The sequence below is a fragment of the Microcaecilia unicolor genome, chromosome 2 (assembly GCF_901765095.1).
Source record: "Microcaecilia unicolor chromosome 2, aMicUni1.1, whole genome shotgun sequence".
Classification (NCBI taxonomy): domain Eukaryota; kingdom Metazoa; phylum Chordata; class Amphibia; order Gymnophiona; family Siphonopidae; genus Microcaecilia; species Microcaecilia unicolor.
The window spans coordinates 364,387,694-364,410,484 of NC_044032.1; the positions used below are offsets into that span (position 1 = coordinate 364,387,694).

General features: G+C 42.9%; 1 protein-coding gene across 1 annotated transcript in view; it reads right to left on the bottom strand.

The window, feature by feature from the left end:
• Window positions 1-12,534: 12,534 nt before the first annotated feature.
• DCTN6 (dynactin subunit 6) overlaps window positions 12,535-22,791 on the bottom strand; it is a 129,741-nt gene continuing 119,484 nt past the window's right edge. The window contains exon 7 of the mRNA XM_030194525.1: window positions 12,535-13,985. Coding sequence (XP_030050385.1) covers window positions 13,887-13,985 — 99 coding nt within the window. The 3' untranslated portion in view covers window positions 12,535-13,886. The remainder of the gene's footprint in view (window positions 13,986-22,791) is intronic.

The following is a 22,791-nucleotide window of genomic DNA, read 5'->3' on the forward strand; positions in this document are numbered from 1 at the left end:
TTTCAGCCATGGACCCATAGAAAAGAGCTTGCAACGGAGCCCAGTCTGCTCCCCCCACGCCAGTGCTGTCAGGGCCCAGGGGGTGCACTGCTGCTGGGTGGGCCCAAGCCCAAAATGGGTGGGCCCAGTGACGATCCTAGGTCGACTGCCACCTGGGGCGGATCGCCGATGAACCCCCCCCCGGGTGCAGCACGCCCCCCCGGTGCAATGACCCCCCCCCCCCAGGTGCATTCTTAGCTGCTGGGAGCAGCCGCACGGATCTCGGCTTTGCTGGCTCCCTACTCCCTCTGCCCCAGAACAGGAAGTAACCTGTTCTGAGGCAGAGGGAACAGGGAACCAGCGGAGCCAATAGGTGCGTGGCTGCTCTCTGCACCCCTCCAGCAGCATGCACCCGGGGCGGACCGCCCCTACCGCCCCGCCCTTGGTACACTGCTGCCCAGGCCCACACCCATCCATGGCTACGCCCTTGCTGTATGCTTGCAGGATATTTGACTCAGTATGTCTTTCAGGTTCACAGAAATTTCTTTCAGTTCCTCTGTTTCATCACCCTTGAAAAGCATTTCTGTTAGGGGTAGATCTCTTACATCTCAGTAAAGACTGAAGCAAAGAACTCATTCAGTTTCTCTGCTATGGACTTGTCCTCCCTGAGTGCCCCTTTTACTCCTTGATGATCTAATCATCCCACAATATACCTGAAAAAGTTATTAGTATGATTTTATATTGTGAACTACTTTATTATTTTAAGGAAGAGCAGTATATCAAGGATAATAAACCATATTCACTTTAATACATTCAAAATAAAATGCCTTTTCTACCTTTGTTGCCTGGACATTTTAATTTTCCAGTTTCTCTTTTCTGATTTCCTGTCTGTCTTCTGATAATTCTTCAAGTGGCTGCTGTCCATTTGGTCTTTTCTCCTCTCGCCTGCGCTCACTACATCTGCCTCTGACATATTGACCTTTCTTTTTTTAGCTTTTTTTCTTTACTGCCTCTCGTTCACTTAAGTTTCACCCTTTTTCTCACCCTTCTCCTTCTTTTTTGTGACTCTGGGCAAGTCACTTAACCCTCCATTGCTACCTATCAAATTCCATCTCCTTCTCTCACTCACTTCTCTTGCTTCTTCCCCAGCCTTCCATTCTCTTTCATCTTTAGTCTACCTCCCATTACCATATTTCTACCCTCTGTAATCACTATCTCCTTCTCATTCATTTCCTTGCCACCTCCTCCCCTTGGCCTCTCTCACATAGTTCCACCATTCTCAGCATCTTCCTCCGTCCACCTTTCTAGTCCAGCACCTGCTCCCTCTTCCTCCTTTCCCCACCCTCATAGCTTGACATCTCCCTGTCGCTTCCACTCCCCCCTCCCCAGCAACTTCCCATCCCTTCTCTCTTTCCTCCTGCCCTTTAAGTACATAAGTATTGCCATACTGGGAAAGACCAAAGGCCCATCGAACCCAGCATCCTGTTTCCAACAGTGGCTAATCCAGGTCATAAATACCCGACAAGATCACAATGTGGTCCAGCATTCCTCCTTCTCTCTTCCCTCCTTCTCATTGCCCAGCATCTCTTCTTCACTCCCTTCTGTCCTTGGATCCAATATCTCCCTCTTTCTCCCTTCTCCCCCATATGCATCGCTCCTTCCCTCTCCTCCACCCCATGTCCAACATTTATTTATTTAGATTTTGCTCATATCTTTTTCAGTAGTAGCTGAAGGTGAGTTACATTCAGGTACACTGGCTATTTCTCTGTCCCAGGAGGGCTCACAATCTAAGTTTGTACCTGAGGCAATGGAGGGTTAAGTGACTTGCCCAAGATCACAAGGAGCAGCAGCGGGATTTGTACCGGCCACCGCTGGATTGCAAGACCAATGCTCTAACCACTAGGCCACTCCTCCACTCCACATCTCTTCCTTCCTTCCTCCACTACTACTACTACTTGACATTTCTAAAGCGCTGCTAGGGTTATGCAGCGCTGTACAATTTAACATAGAAAGACAATCCCTGCTCAAAGAGCTTACAATCTCTCTCTCTCCCCCTCCCTTCTTTGCATCCCAGGTCTTACATCTCTTTTTCCCCCCTCTCTTTGCAGCATCTCTCCCTCCCTCTCCTTCACCCCCATGTCCAACATTTCTCCCTCTCCCCCCCTAGGCAGCATATCTTTCCTTCCCTTCCCTCCCCCCATGTCCAACAATTCTCCCTTTATCTTCCTTCCCTCCTTCCTGTTGTCAGATTCTTAGTCTGTATCTTCACCCCCCCATCCCATCTACCTTCATAAGTGTCTCTCTCGTAGGGTTGTCAGCAGTGACTCTTGCAAGCTGCCTGCAGCTGACCCGGAAACCTCCCCTCTGTTGCGTTTTGCTCAGGCAAAAAACAAGAAGTTGCATCAGAAGGGGTTGGGATGCAGCAGAGGGGAGGTTTCCATGTCAGCTGCAAGCAGCACGTGAGAATTGCTGCTGCCGGTGACCCTTTTGAGAGAGACTTGTTAAGGAATGGAGGGGAGGGAGATGTAGGACCATGGAGCCCAGCTTGCTCCCCTATGTCGACTCTGTCAAGGGTATTTAGCTCTGGGTGGGCCTGAACCCAAAGTAGATGGGCCCAGGTCCACCTGTGGCTATGTCCCTGCTCCCCGCTTCAGTACATGTGATAGCAGAACCCCATTCTGGGCCAGTCTCTTGAAAATCACCGGTAGCCTGTAGGGATAAAGGTCTCAGGCTACTTGCTGACAAGCCATGCCCCATGTCAAATATCTTAGTCCCCTTGGGATTGGTCCTCTATCCCTTAGCCCTCTCCTGATACCCTTTTCTTATTTCCTTAGACTGAGTCTTCAAGGGGTATAAACAATCCCCACTTGCCACTGACCTGCCAGCAATGTATAACAAAACAGTGTAGATTTGCAGCTTTCCTTTACCCCATATTTCTTAATTTTTGGGGGCTGCAGGTAGGACTGCATGCCAATATATTTGTGAGTGACATTGCCGAAGGGTTAGAAGGTAAAGTTTGCCTTTTTGCGGATGATACTAAGATTTGTAACAGAGTGGTCACCCCGGAGGGAGTGGAAAACATGAAAAAGGATCTGCAGAAGCTAGAAGAATGGTCTAAGGTTTGGCAATTAAAATTCAATGCAAAGAAATGCAAAGTGATGCACTTAGGGAGTAGAAATCCACAGGAGACAGATGTGTTAGGCGGTGAGAGTCTGATATGTACAGATGGGGAGAGGGGTCTTGGGGTGATAGTATCAGAGGATCTGAAGGCGACGAAACAGTGTGACAAGGCAGTGGCCTTAGCTAGAAAATTGCTAGGCTGTATAGAGGTGTGACCAGCAGAAGAAAAGAGGTTTTAATGCTCCTGTATAAGTCATTGGTGAGGCCCCACCTGGAGTATTGTGTTCAGTTTTGGAGGCCGTATCTTGCTAAGGATGAAAAAAGTATTGAAGCAGTGCAAAGAAAAGCTACAAGAGTGGTATAGGATTTGTGTTACAAGACGTATGAGGCGAGACTTGCTGACCTGAACATGTATACCCTGGAGGAAAGGAGAAACAGGGGTGATATGATACAGACGTTCAAATATTTGAAAGGTATTAATCCGCAAACGAACCTTTTCCGTAGATGGGAAGGTGGTAGAACTAGAGGACATGAAATGAGATTGAAGGGGGGCAGACTCAAGAAAAATGTCAGGAAGTATTTTTTCACGGAGAAAGTGGTGGATACTTGGAATGTCCTCCCCAGGAGGTAACATAGTAACATAGTAGATGACGGCAGAAAAAGACCTGCATGGTCCATCCAGTCTGCCCAAGACAAACTCATATGTGTATACCTTACCTTGAATTTGTACCTGTCCTTTTCAGGGCACAGACCATATAAGTCTGCCCAGCAGTATTTCCCGCCCCCCAACCACCAGTCCTGCCTCCCATCACCGGCTCTGGTACAGACCATGTAAGTCTGCCCTCCCCTATCCTCGCCTCCCAACCACCACTCCCTCTTCCCCCCACCTGCTCCGCCACCCAATTTCAGCTAAGCTTCTGAGGATCCATTCCTTCTGCACAGGATTCCTCTATGCATATCCCACGTTTGAACTCCGTTACCGTTTTCATCTCCACCACCTCCCGCGGGCGGGCATTCCAAGCGTCTATCACCCTCTCCATGAAAAAATACTTCCTGACATCTTTCCTGAGTCTTCCTGAGTCTGCCTGAGTCTGGTGGTGGAGATGAAAACGGTAACGGAATTCAAAAATGCATGGGATAAACATAAAGAAATCCTGTTCAGAAGGAATGGATCCTCAGAAGCTTAGCGGAGATTGGGTGGCAGAGCTGGCGTTGGGAGGCGGGGCTAGTGCTAGGCAGACTTCTATGGTCTGTGCCCTGAAAATGGCAGATACAAATCAAGGTCAGGTATACACATAAAGTAGCACATATGAGTTTATCTTGTTGGGCAGACTGGATGGACCGTGCAGGTCTTTCTCTGCCGTCATCTACTATGTTACTATGTAGGTGGATGAGATGGGGGTAGGTAGCCTAGGGAATTATCTTGTACTTCCTCCCCCCACTGCTCCCCAAGTTCCTAAGGAGTTTTAAGGTGCCCTTTTATCTAGTGATCCTGGGAGACGCACTAGTCTGGTCATTCGTCTAGGGAAATTAACTATACCACAGACGGTGTAGCTAACTTTCCTACAGTAAACAGCTGCAAAGATTTTTTTTTACCAACCATGCAACTTCACTGCCACAGTAATGAGAAGCTTTGCATAAATGTTACAGAACTTGTTACTTTTAACTTCTATTGCGCTTAGTATGCTGCAAACTCAGTAAACATTGCATATGATTGGCTAATAACACACATGCTTGAGATTTTACAGGCTTAGTAAATAGGCCTTAGTTGGTGTTTCTGAGCAACAGATTTGCAGCAGACACACTGAAACGCAGACAAGTACCTGTTGGCCCAAAGTATGTACTACAATGGCTATAGAAAACATTAAGTATAAATTGCAGAATAACTTAAAGGATTTCAAAAGCATGAGGGTGCCATCTTATGATGGTCCTGAAAAACTGTTATGTTTGGCTTTTATGCTTGTTATCACAGTCTCATCACTAAATTGTTGCACATGGTGACCCTTTAGCTGTAGGGAGTTTACTGACTTTTATTATGCTCAATTCAATCCCTTTTAATGACATAATCTGCTGAATCAGAAATTTGTTTTTTTTTTCTTTTAAAAATGAAATGAATGAGCCTACATCATCCTACTTTTCCTGCCATGTACTTGTGACCTTGATCAGCCTCTGTTAGAAGCAGGATAGTGAGCTAGATGGACATTAAATCTGACCCAATGTGGCAACTCTTATATTCTTATCCCAACTCCCTGTTCAAACCAAGGGTCTTCATGCCACTGGCTGCAGATTTTTGTAGGTGATTCATAATCTGAAATTGGATTAGGACACTGAAAAGAGAAATGCAAGAAAAGTGAAGACAAGAGCCAGCAAAAAAGCACACACACTACTCACGGAGGAGCTGTTTAGGCTTGAAATTCACTGAAAATCAATGCTCTGATATTCAAAGGGAATTATGTGGATAGTGGCAGCTGTTATGTGGATGATTACATAGTAACATAGTAGATGACGGCAGAAAAAGACCCACACGGTCCACCCAGTCTGCCCAACAAGATAAACTCACATGTGCCATTTTTTGTGTATACCTTACCTTGATTTGTACCTGTCTTTTTCAGGGCACAGACCGTATAAGTCTGCCCAGCACTATCCCCGCCTCCCAACCACCCGCCACGCCTCCCACCACTGGCTCTGGCACAGACCGTATAAGTCTGCCCAGCACTATCCCCACCTCCTAACCACCAGCCCTGCCTCCCACCACCAGCTAAGCTTCTGGGGATTACCTAGTCCTAGCTGACACTATGCAGAGATTTTCAATGGTACCATATGGATAGTGTTGTTAAAAATCCTTACAAATTGCCTAGGCACTTAAACGTCAACCACAGTTTTAAAATTTTGACCTGCAAGAAATTTTATGTTGATATTTATTTAGATTTTGCTCACACCTTTTTTCAGTAGTAGTTCAAGGTGAGTTACATTCAGATACACTGGATATTTCTCTGTCCCAGGAGGGCTCACAATCTAAGTTTGTACCTGGGGCAATGGAGGGTTGAGTGACTTGGCCAAGATCACAAGGAGCAGCAGTGGGATTTGAACCAGCAACCTCTGGATTACAAGACTGGTGCTCTAACCACTAGGCCAGTCCTCCACTCACTTTAAGATACAGTGCAAGAATTAAGGACCAAGACTGGTGAGGAAGAGTTCTTTGGAACTCATCTTTTGCACAAGTTATAATGTAAATAATTAGTTATGACTCACCGCACTGCTGTCCGGTTTAAAGACATATTAAAAACAAGCAGACCAGATGGAAGAATCATATTTCCTGTTAAAACCACAAACTACAGCATCTGCATCACTTACTTTTGTTAAATGGGGCTCTCCATAAATAAAATACTTGGCAAAGCAGATACTGAAAAATGTAAGAAGATTATGCACAATCAACATTTCTCTCTTGATGGTAAACATTAAGGAAGATCTAAGAAACTGGCAGCCCTTCCAAATAAACTAGTTGGGGAGAACGCCACTGTTCTGCCCTCACTCTCTGTGTTGCTGTGCAGTCACGGACTATAGTTACACACAAACTTCGATACCAGTCATCAAGAGATCCACTATTTAACTTCCGAAAGTTACCTTAACTGAGAGGAAGGGGACAATCGGGGGGTCAGCCGCCGATGGCCAGCGTTTTGTCCCCTGTGCAGCAAGTGTGGGACCGCTGCGTGACGAGCTGCCCACAGATGACTGGGTTGGTGAGTCCTTTGATTAGCGCCGGCGAAGGAGCGTCGACGCTCTTGGACCTGGAAACAACTTCATCGCTCCCGAATCATTTAACCACCATGTCCAAAGGAGTGCAGGAGTGAGTTAGGAGTGTATGCTGAAACGGAAGTCGTTTACAGCTGAACTCGTGTCGGCGGCGCCACTCCTAAACCCGCAAGAACTATCAGCTTGGAGTTTTTGGCTCCCGTGGAGGTTACATTGAATATAATCTGGAAGGCACTCCAGGACCTAACGGTGGTAGTAAAGAAGTTTGCTTCCGATATAATCTTATTAGTGAGCCATATGGATAATCTAATTGAATCCTTTGAGAATGAAAAATTGATACGGCAAATTAAGTTCTACAGGAATAGGAAATGGTTAAGATTTTAAAGTTGATAATAGACCAGAAAAATTTGAATAAAATGAATATTATTACAGATGATTAATATCGAGATTGTTGTTTTCCCAGAGTTCTGGGTATGACTCCTAAAGTTTTTTTCCTCTGAAATGATTCCTCTTAGTATATTTATTCAAAAGGAGTGAAGCCTGTGAAACTGGGATTACCTTAATCAGTGGGAATTGGATTAGAGACTCAAGTGTTTGTATTGTTAAATAATTTCTGGTTTTAAAAGAGAAAAAAATGAAATCAGTTGTATTATTTCCACTAATATTGGACAATAAGTATGTTTCCAACAAAATAAATTGACTATACACCGTTTTGGGTTTGAAGAAGCCAACCAGACGATCAGTGTGGAATAATGATTCAGATAATAAATAACTGGGGATAATCAGGTTAATACCACGTTTTCTTTGTTTACTGTTGTTTAATTGATCTCCTTGTCTTGTTTCACTCTCCCTATTTTGTGGTCTAAGGAAGAGTTTATAATTACCTGATTCAAATAATTCTTGTATTATTTTGTCTGTATTTCTGGCAAGTTATTTTAGTGCTTGTAAAATTAAATTCTTATAAATAAAATTAAAAAAACAAAACAATCGAATACACAAAAGCTTACTGTACAAAGAAAGAGAATTAAGGGTAGCTACACAGAACTTGAGTCTATGCGATGGTGTTGAGTCTTTTCTCTGGATACATGGTTGAAATTCACTGCAAAAAGGTGATGTGGTCTTGGGATCTCAGGGAGATATTGCTACAGAGTTACTGAATGGAGAAAGTGGTTATTCAGCTTTAGCAGATGTTCTCCAAGGAAATAGGCCACATTCTCACATGTAGGTGATGTCACCGACAGAGACCGGCATGGAGATGCTGTCCAACATTTTTTTACTTCTAGAAACTTTTGGTAGTGTCCATGGTGCATGTGCATGCCTTCCTGCCAGTCAACCTCATGCAGAACCTAGGCACTCTAAAGGAAGTATTCTACCACTTATTCCATTATAGGGAGATGGCAGGTATATGTGAATGTGTGTCCTGCTGTTGGTGAGTAACTTCACTTTTTCTGACGAAAATAGGACATCATATTATCATATATGGGAATCCCTAGATACTAGTCTGTCCGAAACAAAAATAAGGAGGGGGTACCAAATGAGGCTTGCAACAAGCAAGGCCAAAGGACAGTTATTTTTGGGGGGCGGGGGGATGGGGGAAGGGGAACAGCCTGGAAGAGACCACGCAGCCATGGCTCTGACATTATGAGTTCTGACATGACCCTTTAGTGTCAGCCCAGCCTGGGCATAAGGGAAGGAAATGCAGCTTGCCAGCTAATTGGATAATGTACATTTACCAATGGATACCCCATACTGTTTGGGTAAAAAGAAACACAAAGCTGGGTGAACTGTCTATGGGTTTTAGTTCGCTCCAGAAAAAAGGGCAAGACTCATTTGCAGGATGGGCATCAGGTGAAATTCTGACACCACTTTAGGGAGGAATTTAGGATATGTGCAAAGAACTACTCTGTTATGATAAAACCTTGTGTAAGGTGGATCACCTAGGGCCTGGAGTTCACTGACCCTGCAGACGGAAGTGACTGCCACTTAAACACTACTTTCCAGATCAGGTACCTCAGATGGCAAGCACTGAGAGGCTAAAGGGGCTTTCATCAGCTGGGTAAGGATGATATTGAGATCGCAAGTCACTATGAGGGGCTAGACTGTGGGCTTTAGAAACAGCAAACCCCTCATGAAATGAATAACTAAAGGCTGTAGATGACAGTTGTTAGCTTTACTTTGCCCAGTTCAGGACCTAATCTGAAAGTTTGCCTAACTAATGATTCAGAGTTAGCTAAGGCCTCTGGGAGATACTGAAACAGCTCTGACACCCCCTTCCTCTGTTTGATCCCTGGTGATGCTCTGCTGGGATGTCTGTGTGTGGCCAGTTTACTAAGAATGCTGGCTCTTCCTACATCTCAATGGCTTCATTTTGTGCATTTTTCACTTCAACTCCCCCCCCCCCCCCCCACAAAATGGACCAAAAAGATAAACCCACAGAGCATAAAAACATCTAGCAAGTGGCCATTTTCAAAAATAAAAGAAAAAAAGATAAGATGTTTTGCTGTTTCAAAAATGGCTATATTTGCTATTCATTTCTGGATGCTTTATTTATTTATTTGTTGCATTTGTATCCCACATATGTGTAGGCTCAATGTTGAGCAAAACGTTCAAAGTTGGACTTTGATGTCATATTGAAAATGTCTCTCTTTATCTACCATCTTTTACTATATTACTATGTCACAATTCTGCATAGGTAATTTATAACTAAGTTTAGCACCCTTGATATAGGCCCTTAAATGACTGACTGAGTTAGATACTATTAAATGGAGTACACTGAGGAATGAGGCATTTTATCAGTGGCATGCTGCAGGAATTGGTCCTTGATCTGGTTCTTTTTAACATATATTTGTAAGCAATATTGGGGAAGGGTTTTCTGTAAAGGTTGGTCTCTTTGCAGATCATACCAAAATCTGCAACTGGATAGACACCCTGCAAAAGTGTATATATGAGGAAGGATGCAGTGAAGCTTGAATGATCTTGAGTTTGACAGCTAAGATTTAATGCCAGAAATGCAAGGTCATACATTTGGGCTGCAATACATGAGTAAGGTTCTTTGGTGCACAAGAGAACTGTGGAATCAGTGAAGGTGGGGGGAATCATATCTCATGTGCAGTACTGTGTGTAGTTCTGGAGACTGCAACTTCCAAAGGATAATAAACTGAATGGAATTGGTCCAAAGAGCATTTACTAAAGTGATCAATATTCGTCACAATGCATATGAGGACAGATGTAAAGATTTAAATATGTGTACCCTAGAAGAAAGATGGGATAGTGGAGATATGATATATTTAAATATTTCCAAGGTATATATGCAGAAGAGGCAGGAAACGGAGGGTCATAAGATGGAGGTGAAAAATGGTAGTAATATAAGGAAATGTTTTATAATGGGTGGTGGATGTGTGGAGGTGGTGGTGATGAGTACTGTGTATGGGACAAGAACAGAAGGAGGGGCATTTTTGATGTGACGTCTAAGTCTGATTTTGGACATTTTGCAAAAAAATGTCCAAAATCTAGGAAAGAAGGTCATTTTCAAGCATGAAAAAATCTTTTTTTTTTTTCCCCAAAAATACTGTTTTGAACAACGTTTTGTGATTTGGACATTTTGTTTTTTGATCCATTTTCGGAAAAAAAAAAAAAAAAAGTCCAAAGTGCAAAATGCACAAAATCAAGCCATTGGGATGTAGGAGGAGCCAGCATTTTTAGTAGAGTGGTCCTCCTGACATCCCAGGACAGCAATGTCACCCTAGGGAGCACTGCAGTTGACTTCATAAAAAGCTCTCAGGGAGGTACATATCTCACCATTGCTCCCTTACCTTGTCTGCTGAGCCCCCCAAAAACCACCCAACTGTACACCACTACCATAGCCCTTATGGGTGAAGGGGACACCTATATTACTACTACTACTACTTAACATTTCTAGAGCGCTACTAGGGTTACGCAGCGCTGTACAATTTAACAAAGAGAGACAGTCCCTGCTCAAAGAGCTTACAATCTAATAGACAAGTGAACGGTCGGTCCGATAGGGGCAGTCAAATTGGGGCAGTCTGGATTCACTGAACGGTAAGGGTTAGGTGCCGAACGCAGCATTGAAGAGGTGGCCTTTAAGCAAAGACTTGAAGACGGGCAGGGAGGGGGCTTGGCGTAAGTGTTCAGGAAGGTTGTTCCAAGTATAGGGTGAGGCGAGGCAGAATGAGCGGAGCCTGGAGTTGGCGGTGGTGGAGAAGGGTACTGAGAGGAGGGATTTATCCTGTGAACGGAGGTTACGGGCGGGAACGTAAGGGGAGATGAGGGTAGAAAGATAGTGAGGGGCAGCAGACTGAGTGCATTTGTAGGTAAGAAGGAGAAGCTTGAATTGACTGCGGTATCTGATCGGAAGCCAGTGAAGTGACTTGAGGAGAGGGGTGATATGAGTATATCGGTTCTGGCGGAATATGAGACGTGCAGCAGAGTTCTGAACAGACTGAAGGGGGGATAGATGGCTAAGTGGGAGGCCGGTGAGGAGTAAGTTGCAGTAGTCCAGGCGAGAGGTAATGAGAGCGTGGACGAGAGTTCGGGTGGTGTGTTCAGAGAGGAAAGGGCGAATTTTGCTGATGTTAAAGAGGAAGAAGCGACAGGTCTTGGCTATCTGCTGGATATGCGCAGAGAAGGAGAGAGAGGAGTCAAAGATGACTCCGAGGTTGCGGGCAGATGAGACGGGGAGGATGAGGGTGTTATCAACTGAGATAGAAAGTGGAGGAAGAGGAGAAGTGGGTTTTGGTGGAAAGACGATAAGCTTGGTCTTGGACATGTTCAGTTTCAGGTGGCGGTTGGACATCCAGGCAGCAATGTCAGATAAGCAGGCCGATACCTTTGCCTGGGTCTCCGCGGTGATGTCTGGTGTGGAGAGATACAGTTGGGTAGGTAAAGTGAGTTTCTGGTGAGTTTTGGAGCGCTCAGTTTCCTCCACAAGTGTAATAGGTAGGGGAGGTAGCAGCCTGGGTCCACCTGTCAGCAGTGCACTGCACCCACTACTAGACTACTCCAGGAAACTGCATGCTATTCTAATGGACCTGAGTATAACATCTGAGGATGGCAAGTAATGTTTTTCATCACATTTTTGGGGGGTGGGAGGGGGTTAGTGACAACTGGGGGAATAAGGGGAGGTCATCCCTGATTCCCTCGTGGTCATTTTGTTATTTAGGGCACCTTTTTGTGCCTTATTCGTTATAACAGAGGGTCTAGCTCAAAATGTCTTAGTTTTAGTCCTGGACAGTTTTGTTTTGTTCCATTATGGCTGAAAAACATCTAAGTCTTAGGAATGCCCAAGTCCCGCCCTAAACACGCCCCTGACATGCCTCCTTAAGATTTGGACACACTTCTGACGGACTTCATAGAAAAACGTCTAAAAATAGGTTTTGAAAATACTGATTTGGACGTTTTTGTGAGAAAAACATTCAAATGCTGCTTTATGCCACTTTTTAGATGCTTTTCTGTTTTGAAAATGAGCCCAAAGGTCTCTGAGGGACAGGAAAGGATTGTAGAGTTGTGGATAGACAGATTAGATAAAATCCATACAGTCTTATCTGCTATCATTTTTTCTATTTCTGTATTCCCTACAGTTCACAGGGGAACCCAAATATATTACATAAGCCAAGGGCTTAGTCACAGAGTTAATACAGTGTAATAACAAGAGTAAATAGGAAATAGTCAAGAAAAGCAGACTCGGCTTGCTTTCTTTATGGGAATGGATTTATTGTTATATTTCTTGTACAAGGTCTTTTGCACATTTGTTGGTACATGCTCTCTTCTCTGCATTTGTAAAACATGCACAAAAAACCCAGTAAAGGCTTAAAAGCACAAAAAAGCCCCAGGGCTAAAGGACCCTCTGCAGCCACTGCTTTACATAAAAGAATGCTAGAAAAATTTAACAGTAAAATAATCAAAGCTATTTTGCTTGCCTCAGTTTTGAGTTCTGCCAAATTGTTGCTGTGGTCACTTGTAATACCAGATGTTTCCATATCATTTTGATAAACTAACAGCACTCCCACTCTGTAATTTCCTCAATGTAACAGTTCTTGGATCTGTTCCATTCTCTATACTGAATGTTTGAATTTCTCCTCTTTAACAGCTGAAGGCTTCTGAGAATAACAACGGCCATTTAAAACAAAACAAAACCTCGTCTCCTGAAGTTAGGCATCAAGAAATACAAGTGAATGAATGCTGAATTACTCTAGTCCTTAAAGGTGATTTGTCCACTATAGAGTTTACTATAGTGGTAAATGGCCCCAGTCTGTACTGAATTTGTTTTGAGGATTAACTGGGAACAGGTTTTTCAGTCCTATCAATCTGACAAGTTTCATGAGCAAAAATACCAATAAAATGAAAATGTAAAGACAAAAAAGAACATACAGTAGAGGTTTCTATTGGGAAAAAAACCTAATAATGCCCCAGTTTACCAAATTCACAACAGAAAGTGGTGATGTGGAAGCTTTTGTAAATTTTTTTATTTTCAGCTCAAAAATGAAATTAAGAATGTAATTAAAGTAAGGTTATGAATTCAATGCTACAAGATTTTATTTTATTTTTTAAATTTGTACTGCTGCTATTCTAAGATATACATTGGTGATAAATATGCCGAGATAGAATTCTCAACGTTAATTTGCCTGAAAAACCAAACAATAAAAGTTTTCTATATTGGAAAGATTCACATCTCTAATGAGGTTGCACAGTGGTATGAGGCAGTATCCAAATTCTCTCCACCTTAAACCACGCTAGATGTACATTTCCATCAAAAACAGAAAAATTATCATTTGCTTCAAAATAGAACAAAATGATCAAGAAACTTTGACAAAAATACATGGATGAGCAGTAATGAAACCCAACAATTTTATAAATGAATAACGTGGGCATGAAAAGGGTGAAAATTTTTCCCACTGGCATATGCAAACAGGTAGAACACTACTGTGTGTGAAAATAAAGGAAAAAAAATCCAAGTGTAACAGATGCTAGACTGGCTGAGAGGCGCGAGATCCCCATTTAACCACCTGCAACAGGCCTCAGCTCTTCATGGAGGCAGAATTTCCCTTCGTGGTCTTCTTCAGATGGTGGTAATTTGGCAGAATTTTCATCAGGAAATCAAGCTGCAGTGTCTGTGGCTGTCAGAAAGAACATAGAGTTAGAAAATTACTGGGAAAGGACAAATGATAGAACCTAGGTAGGTGGCATAGTACTAGTATAAATTTCACTTGTGGTTCAGAACCAAGTAACTCAGTTAGTATGTTTAGGGAGAAAAATATGGACTATTTGGTAGACTGGATGAAGTATTAGTCCAGTTAAAAAAACAGGAAATAAAAATTAAATATCAAAATAGATTTAAAAAAAAGTCTCATGGGGCTCCTTTACAAAGCTGTGCTACCGATTAGTGGCACACTAAATGCAAAGACGCCGATTCTATTTCCATGAGCTTCTTCACATTGAGCGCAGCTTTGAAAAAGGTGCCCATACTGTCCACAAATCTACCAAGTGCATGGCTATTTTTAACCACAGACTACATAGTAATTTTCAAACCATATGTGTACATTTACTTTCAAATAGACCTAACAAAAAAAAAAAATGACCTGAATACAGTACACTTGGACTTCTTTGTTTTTGCAGGTACTTTTTTGATGTTAATGTGTACAGCTGCAATCCCCACCCTAACACCCTACATGTGGGAAAGAACACAGATGTTGTGGAACTACATACATTCTTTACCTGCATATCGGGTAGGCAATTTTCAGACAAATTATTAATGTAAGTAAAACAATTTTTACCCATAGAAATCACTTTGAAAATTACCCTTCCCAAAGGATTTTATTTATTGGACTAATTTAACACACTGCTTGCCTTAGTTTTTGGGAGATAAACCAGATTTGAATTTTTAGATATAAATTACTTGCCTTTTCCAAATCACAGCTCAGTCAGTTACAGATTCAGGCACGAGTTCTTTCCCTGCCCAAGTGGGCTTATGGCCTGGTTATACCTGAGACAATGGAGGGTGAAATGTCTTGCCCAAGGTCACGAGAGGCGTATTTTCTAAACACTTAGACTTACAAAGTTCCATAGTAACCTTTGAAAATGAGAACCCCAAAGGATGGTGGTGGTGGGGACAAGTGAGATCTGAATCATGACTTTCCCGATTCATAACTCGCCTTTCTAACCCCTAAGCTATTCCTCCACCTACACTCCCTTCTTCACATCTGAAAAACAGAATGAGCAAGAGAGGACAACATCAGAACATACAAACGAGAAAGGGGAAGCTTGCAGTAACAAGCGGGTTTTGTGTGGGTAATGCTATTTTGCAAACGGTCCATCACTTAAGTGGGCACACCACAGTACACTATCATATCATCAATTACATCTTACATACTGCATTTACATAGGTATTCTCCCTGGAGAGCTCAAGAAGTTCTGTGATCACAAAAACAGAAGTCTACTCCGTTCAAGCATTTTTGTAAGTTTCTGTTTAATTTCAAATAACACTTGAACTGCCTCATTCTGAAATATTAACATACTCAATGCAGACAGTGTTTATAGTTGTTTCTATTATATACAACAGTCCTTCCTCATAACCAACCACCTCCAGCTGGCAATTTGGCAGGTTAAAAGTAAAGAGATGTTTTTCGGAGTCCAGCTGAGGGCTCTGTGCTATTAGTAGCGATGATCTCTTTTCCTCGCCAGCAGGAAGCTAGTGCTGTACGCAGCTTGAAGCCTCTCCTGGGCTCCACAGTTTACAAAACTAAAATCCCTCAAAAACACTTGAGTAGCAAATGTGGAAAGGCAGGACAGCCAGCAGCTCCCTTCCCTCAGCTCTCTCTTTTCAGTCCCCACACTGTCTCTCATCCTCCCATCTTGTCTTAACAGTATCCCTCTCTCAGCCCCGCCTGTCTTAATCTAACTACCCTGTATTGTCTACCCTTCTGATATGCTCCTCCAATCCATCCCTAACAATCTCAATATTTTCCCATCCAGCTAACTCCCCCCTCAGCTACTCAGCCATTCCCAGCCCCCTAATACTCAACTAGCCAGCTACTCCTCCCCTAACCAGCCTAATTGCCCACTCATGTCCCCCAGATCCCTTATCTATTCAGCCAACCTCCCTTCTCACCCCTTGATCCACTAAAGGTTGCTGCGTCTGACAACACAAGAGCCACCTTCTCTGCTGAATAAGTGGCTATCAGCGAGTTTGAGCCATGTAGTGCAGAACTTCCCCACTGGTCTCAGGATCTCAAATCTCTTGAGATCAGCATGAGAGCGATGAGGATAAAGCAGGGTTGTAGCCAGACCTCGCGGTGGGAGGGGGCCAGAGCCCGAGGTTGGGGGCATATTTTAGTCTGCCTCCCTGCCGCCTCACCCCCCCACACCGCCTCACCCCCCCACACCGCCTTGCCACTCCCCCTCACCTCCTTGTCGCTTCCCCTCATCGCCTCGTCCCTCCCCCCGCAAAAACAAATACCTTTGCTGGCGGGGGGTCCCCAACCCCCGCCAGCTGAAGCGTTCTTCACAGCAGGTCTCTAGCGCGCAGCCACGTTTGCTGCCCTGCTCTTCTTTCTTCTTGCTGACGTCCTCCTGTGCATGCTCAGTTTCACTTAAAGGAGCGTGCACAGGAGGACGTCAGCAAGAAGGAAGAGCAGGGCAGTGAACACGGCTGTGCCGGAGACCGGTGCTGAAGAAGGCTTCCGCTGGCGGGGGTTGGGGAACCCCGCCAGCCAAACCAGGGGCCCGGATGAAATTTGCGGGGGCCCAAATTCCCATGGCCCCACCTAGGTACACCCCTGGGATAAAGCAAACATGCTAAACAAATACTTCACTTTCCTGGAGAAGGACCCCCCTTGGTTGCTGAGGATATATCTGTGAAGAAAGTGTTTACAAATGGCTTGAAAATCTAATAGTGGATAAAGCTATGGGGCTGGATGGGATACATCCCAGGATACTGAGGAGATTCAGAGATCTTTAGAGATGGGAAAGGTTCAGTGGGATTGGAATGAGCTGATGTGGTCCCTCTTCACAAAAGCAGAGACAGGGAAGAAGTGGGAAACTACTGGCCAGTAAGCCTCACGTCAATGGTAGGAAAAATAATGGAATCGCTGCTGAAGGAAAGGATAGTTGACTTTTTAGAAGCCAATAGGTTACAGCATCCGAGGCAACATGGATTTACCAAAGAAGGGATCTTCAAACATTAGAAGAATGGTTGAGGGTCTGGTAGTTAAAATTTAATAAATACTAATGTTGAGGTATCACCATACTCTGGGTTTAAGGAATTGTTTATATTTTCATAATATTTTTATTATAATTAATATTAATATCGAGCACTAAAAATATTTAAATTAGTTATAAAATTTAATGTATTTGGATATTTGTTTAAGGTGTGGGTTCAAGTAATATATGAAAAAGTTAAAATTTAATGCCAAGAAGTGAAGTGATGCACTTGGAGTGCAGAAATACAAAGAAGATGTACTGGATAGGAGGGGAGAGATTGGTAAGCTCGGCTCAGGAGAGGGACCTTGGGGTGATGGTGTCAAGATCTCAAGGTGACGAAACAGTGCGACAAAGCGGTGGACGCGGCCAGAAGGATGCTAAGCTACATAGAGAGGGGCATAATCAGCAGAAGAAAGGAGATGTAGATGCCCCTGTACAAGTCATTGGTGAGGCCCCACTTGGAGTATTGTGTTCAGATTTGGAGGCCTTATCTTGCTAAGGATGTAAAAACACTTGAAGAGGTTCACAGAAAAGCAACTAAAATGGTAGGGGGGGGGAGGGGGTTACGTAGCAAGATGTACATGGAGAGACTTTACTGACCTAAACATGTATACCCCGGAGGAAAGGAAAAACAGGGGTGATGTGATACATTCAAATATTTGAAAAGGTATTAATCTGCAAACAAACCTTTTCCAGCGACGGGAAGGTGGTAGAACCAGAGGGCAAGAATTGAGGTTGAAAGGGGGCTGACTCAGGAATAATGTCAGGAAGTATTTTTTCACTGAGAGTGGTAGACACCTGGAATGCCCTCCTGCGGGAGGTGGTAGAGATGAAAACGGTAACGGAATTCAAAAATGTGTGGGACAAACACAAAGGAATCCCGTTTAGAAGGATCAGATCCAAAGAAGCTTAGCGGAGATTAGGTAGGAAAGTCAGTGCTGGGTAGACTTCTACAGTCTGTGCCCTGATCGAGGCTGAATAGATTTGGATAGGCTGGAGTGGAGCTATTCAGGGGCATTGACAACAACTTCAGAAATTTTGGAATAGGGCCAGTGCCAGGCACACTTCTATGGTCTGTGCTCTAAAATGGCAATAATAAATCAAGACCAGGCATACATACTGTAATGTGCTTATCTCATTGGGCAGACTGGATGGACCACACAGTTCTTTATCTGCCATCATCTACTACTATGTTCTATGGCTCAGTCATTGAAATTTGCAGGGTAACTGAGACGGCAGCTCTCGTTTCCACAGTGACATTGCCAAGTAGAGTTCGGGGCATAAAATTCCCAGGTGTCATAGGAAAATCTATAGTTGCATGTTAGGAACAAAACAAGGGCCGTGGAGCAACAATTAACCCAACTCCCCCCCCCCCCCCCCATTCTATTGTCAAACAGTTTGAACAGCAAGTGATTTAAACACACACCTTCTCACTCAAAACTACCTTAAAAAAGGCAGAAGAAAAAGCATCTGAACCCCGCACTCAAAACACTGCCAGAGAATGTAGTAAAAGAAGTTAGCTTAGTGGGGTTTAAAAAAGGTTTGGATAGCTTCCTAAAAGAAAAGTCCATAAGACATTATTAAAATGGACTTGGAGAAATTCCACTGCTTATTTCTAGGATAAGCAGCATAAAATGTATTGAACTGCTTTAGGATCTTGCCAGGTACTTGTAACCTGGATTGGCCACTGTTGGAAACAGGATGCTGGGCTTGATGGACCTTCGGTAAGTCCCAGTATGACAATACTTATGTGCTTAAAAGGCGGAGGAAAAAGCCTCATTAAAGCCTCAGAACCTCAGGGTACTGAGGCTTTTTCCTCCACCTTTTTTAAGGTGGTTTTGAGCAAGAAGGTGCGTGTTTAGTTCACTTGCTGTTCATTCAAATCTACAGTTGCCACAGAGGCATATTTTCAAAGCACTTAGCCTTCCAAAGTTCTTTGAAAATATGCCTCACAGTGACCTGGTGCTCAGGGCTGTTAAGCCTTGATGTAAACACAGTGCTTTAAACTTCTTAGACTTTGCTTCCAATGTGTGCAATCTCTTTTTATAGACTACAAATTCTAATTCCTGTATACTAGTTTTAGCTGTGATCGTATATGTACGGGGGGGGGGGGGGGGGGGGGGGATGGGTTGTTTTTTTTCTACCACATATTTGTTGTTACATCAATGATAAGCTGTTTAACATTGCGCAAGAGGGCTTGTTTTTTCATGTGTTTACAGATTATGTTCTAGTATGATTGTTGGTGGTTGTGGCGTGAATGGAGAGTGATATTTGTATGGGATTCTTTATGTGATATATCTTGTAGACACACATTGTTCACCTTTATTCTGCCTGCCTGTGGGGTTCCTTATGAGATTCGCTACAGTGGATGCTTTTTTTAGATTAGAGACAGATAATGTGAACGTGTGTGTGTTGGTGTGTTTGTTTTTCAGGACTTTGCCGTAGCTTTTTGTAGCAGGGCGTCCTTCCCCTGATGAAGCTCCTTCTGGCGAAACGGGACCGTTGGGGAGGACCTTGTTCAAGCTGCAATAAGCTAAGTAGCTTTGGCTTTAAAACAATTTTTTGATTTTGATTGTTTAGTACATTGAGTATATGCACTAAAACTGAATGAGTGAACACCTAGGGAGGAGGTTGGTAGAGGACCTATGATTAAAGTATGGTGAGTCTGAGGTCCTTTCCCTCTTCCATTATTGACTCACTATCTTACAAATTATACAAACAGACCTGCTGTTTTTTGGCTGCACTTGTATCCCACATTTTCCCACCTATTTGCAGGCTCAATGTGGCTCACAAAATGTTATAGCAACATGAGGCAACGCAGGGTTTGCTGTAAGGAATGCCCCCAGTTCCAATGTGTCTGCCAAACATCTCTCTAGACCCAATCCTTGAGGGCTGCCAATGGGTCAGGTTCTCAGGATATCTCTAAGGAATATGCATCCACTATCACTCAGGGTATCAATAATCTTCCAATAATTACACTACTACTAAATCATAATTAAATTACTTCACAATATCTATCTTTATCAATTTGTATTCAATATTTAAATATACTTACAAACCTTTTTAGCATTCAACATCATTCATTCCTTTTACATATCGTACACTCTCACTCTTTTACTATAAACATTTCTCCCTGCTTCCATGATGTGATCATTCACATGTTGTGTGAACATTATTTCCATCATAATCACCAGATTGAACCTAAAGAATATTTTTATAAATATCTCTAAATATCACTATCCAATAATAGACTTTTCCTTGGAGATATAAACAGTTCCCAATGTGAAAAGTTCAAAATATGGATAATTCTAAACACAATTGCAACTTCTCTAAATGGTGTCCGTCATGGATGCATGACACTGTTCCTCAAAGTCAGTTCTTCCCATTAACTTGGTATCCTCCCGTTTAATCTTCTTTGTACCATTATTCAAGAGCCTTACGTTGGTCAATGCTATCTCCTTCCAATTATAACCCAACACAGTGTTTCACTCAAATGCACCTTCAGGGGTTATACAAAATTGAAGGAGGAATGCTCTGATCAATGCATACTACCCCATTCCCTATACAATTAAAATTCTATACAACCATTACTAACCTGATTTTTCTTAAATTATTTCTGGATGCCATCCCGGGCACGATCCAACTCGGGTATGAAAATGGCGCTGGTCTATACAAAACACCAGTGCATGCATACTACTTAACACCCCACGTTACACTCCCATTGGTGGAATACTGCCTGGCACTTACACCACGAGACAACTGCCTTCTTTATTTAATCCTATAGGTATCATTATATGCCATTCCGTTACAACTTTTGTGCTATATTTCCCCCATTCTGTATATCAAACTGAATAAGGACAACGATTCTTAAATCCTCTACCCCACAAGGTGTCTCCTTTCAGTGTTGCACCAATAGAGCCTCCATCCACTTCACTCTTAAACTGCTCAAATGTTGCACCATTTGACGTTTCACTATTTTGTTCATCTGGCCTATATACCAGAGTCCACAAGGACAATTTACTCCATATATCACATGGGAGGAGTTACAATTAATCCCAGCCTGCAATACAAATCACTTATTACTATTGGTATTATGGATAATACCACACTTCCATTGCATATGGGCAATAACTGCATCCCTCACATTTTCTGTGCCTCCTTATTTTGCTGTCTATTCCCCATAATGCTTTTGATGGAAAGAGTTTCCCCAATGTTGGAACTTCTAGTATAAGCAAATCGCATTATTTCTGGTTCTTTTTAACATTTTTGTAAGTGATATTGCCAAAGGGCTGTCTGGTAAGGTTTGCCTCTTTGCAGATGATGCAAAAATCTGCAATAGGGTAAACACACCTGATAGTGTGGAATACAATAGGAGGGGACCTAGCAAAATCTTGAAAAATGGTCCAGAATTTGTCAGCTAAGATTTAATGCTAAAAAATACATTTGGGCTACAAAATCCCACGAGAGCAGTGCAGTTTACAGAGTGAAGTACTTTTGTGCACAAACGAGGAGTGGGACTTGAGAGCTTCATAACAGACCTCACATCCCACTTAAACTTCATGCTTCAACAAAGTACCTTCCCTAAAGAAAAAGGCAACATCCTACTCACCCCAATACCAAAAGACACCAAGAAAAAAAAAAACAAATGATATTACCAACTATCGTCCAGTAGCATCTATCCCACTGGTAGTCAAACTAATGGAAGGCCTGGTAACCAAACAACTTAATGATTACACGAATCACAATCAGGATTCCGCCCCCTACACAGCACCGAAATAGTACTACTTACTCTCAACTAAATTCAAACAGGAAATAGCAATAAGTAAAAGTATACTTCTCCTACAATTTGACATGTCCAGTGCTTTCGACATGGTCAATCATAATATATTATTAAGACCCCTACATTATTTCGGTATCAACGGAAATACACTCAAATGGATCAAGGGTTTCCTAACCACAAGAACATATCAAGTGAAAGCTAGCACAAACATATCATCAACTTGGAAACCAGACTGCGGAGTACCGCAAGGATTACCACTATCACCGATCCTCTTCAACCTCATGATGACCCCACTAGCCAAGTCCCTATCCACTCAAGGCTTTAACCCATTCATATGTGCTGATGATGTCACAATATATATCCCCTACAAACATGATCTGACAGAAATCACCAGTGAAATCAAGCTCAGTTTGAACACCATGGACTCATGAGCAAACACATTCCAATTAAAGCTCAACATAGAAAAAACACACTGTCTCATCATCTCATCCCAATACAACACATACAAACCCACAAACAAACACCCCAGGTTATACCCTTCCTATCGCAGACAGCCTGAAAATTCTCGGAGTAACAATTGACCGGAACCTCTCACTAGAGAACTAAGCAAAATCTACCATAAAGAAAATGTTCCACTCAATGTGGAAACTTAAACGTGTGAAACCGTTCTTCCAGAAGGAAATATTCCGGAACTTAATACAATCAATGGTACTGAGCCATGTAGACTACTGCAACGGTATCTATGCGGGTTGCAAAGAACAAATTATAAAGAAACTTCAGACCGCTCAAAACACAGCAGCCAGGCTTATATTTGGAAAAATACGTTTTGAAAGCGCCAAACCCCTCCGAGAAAAACTGCACTGGCTCCCAATCAAAGAACGTGTTGCTTTTAAAATCTGCACCCTGGTTCATAAAATTATCTATGGCAAAGCCCTGGGATGCAT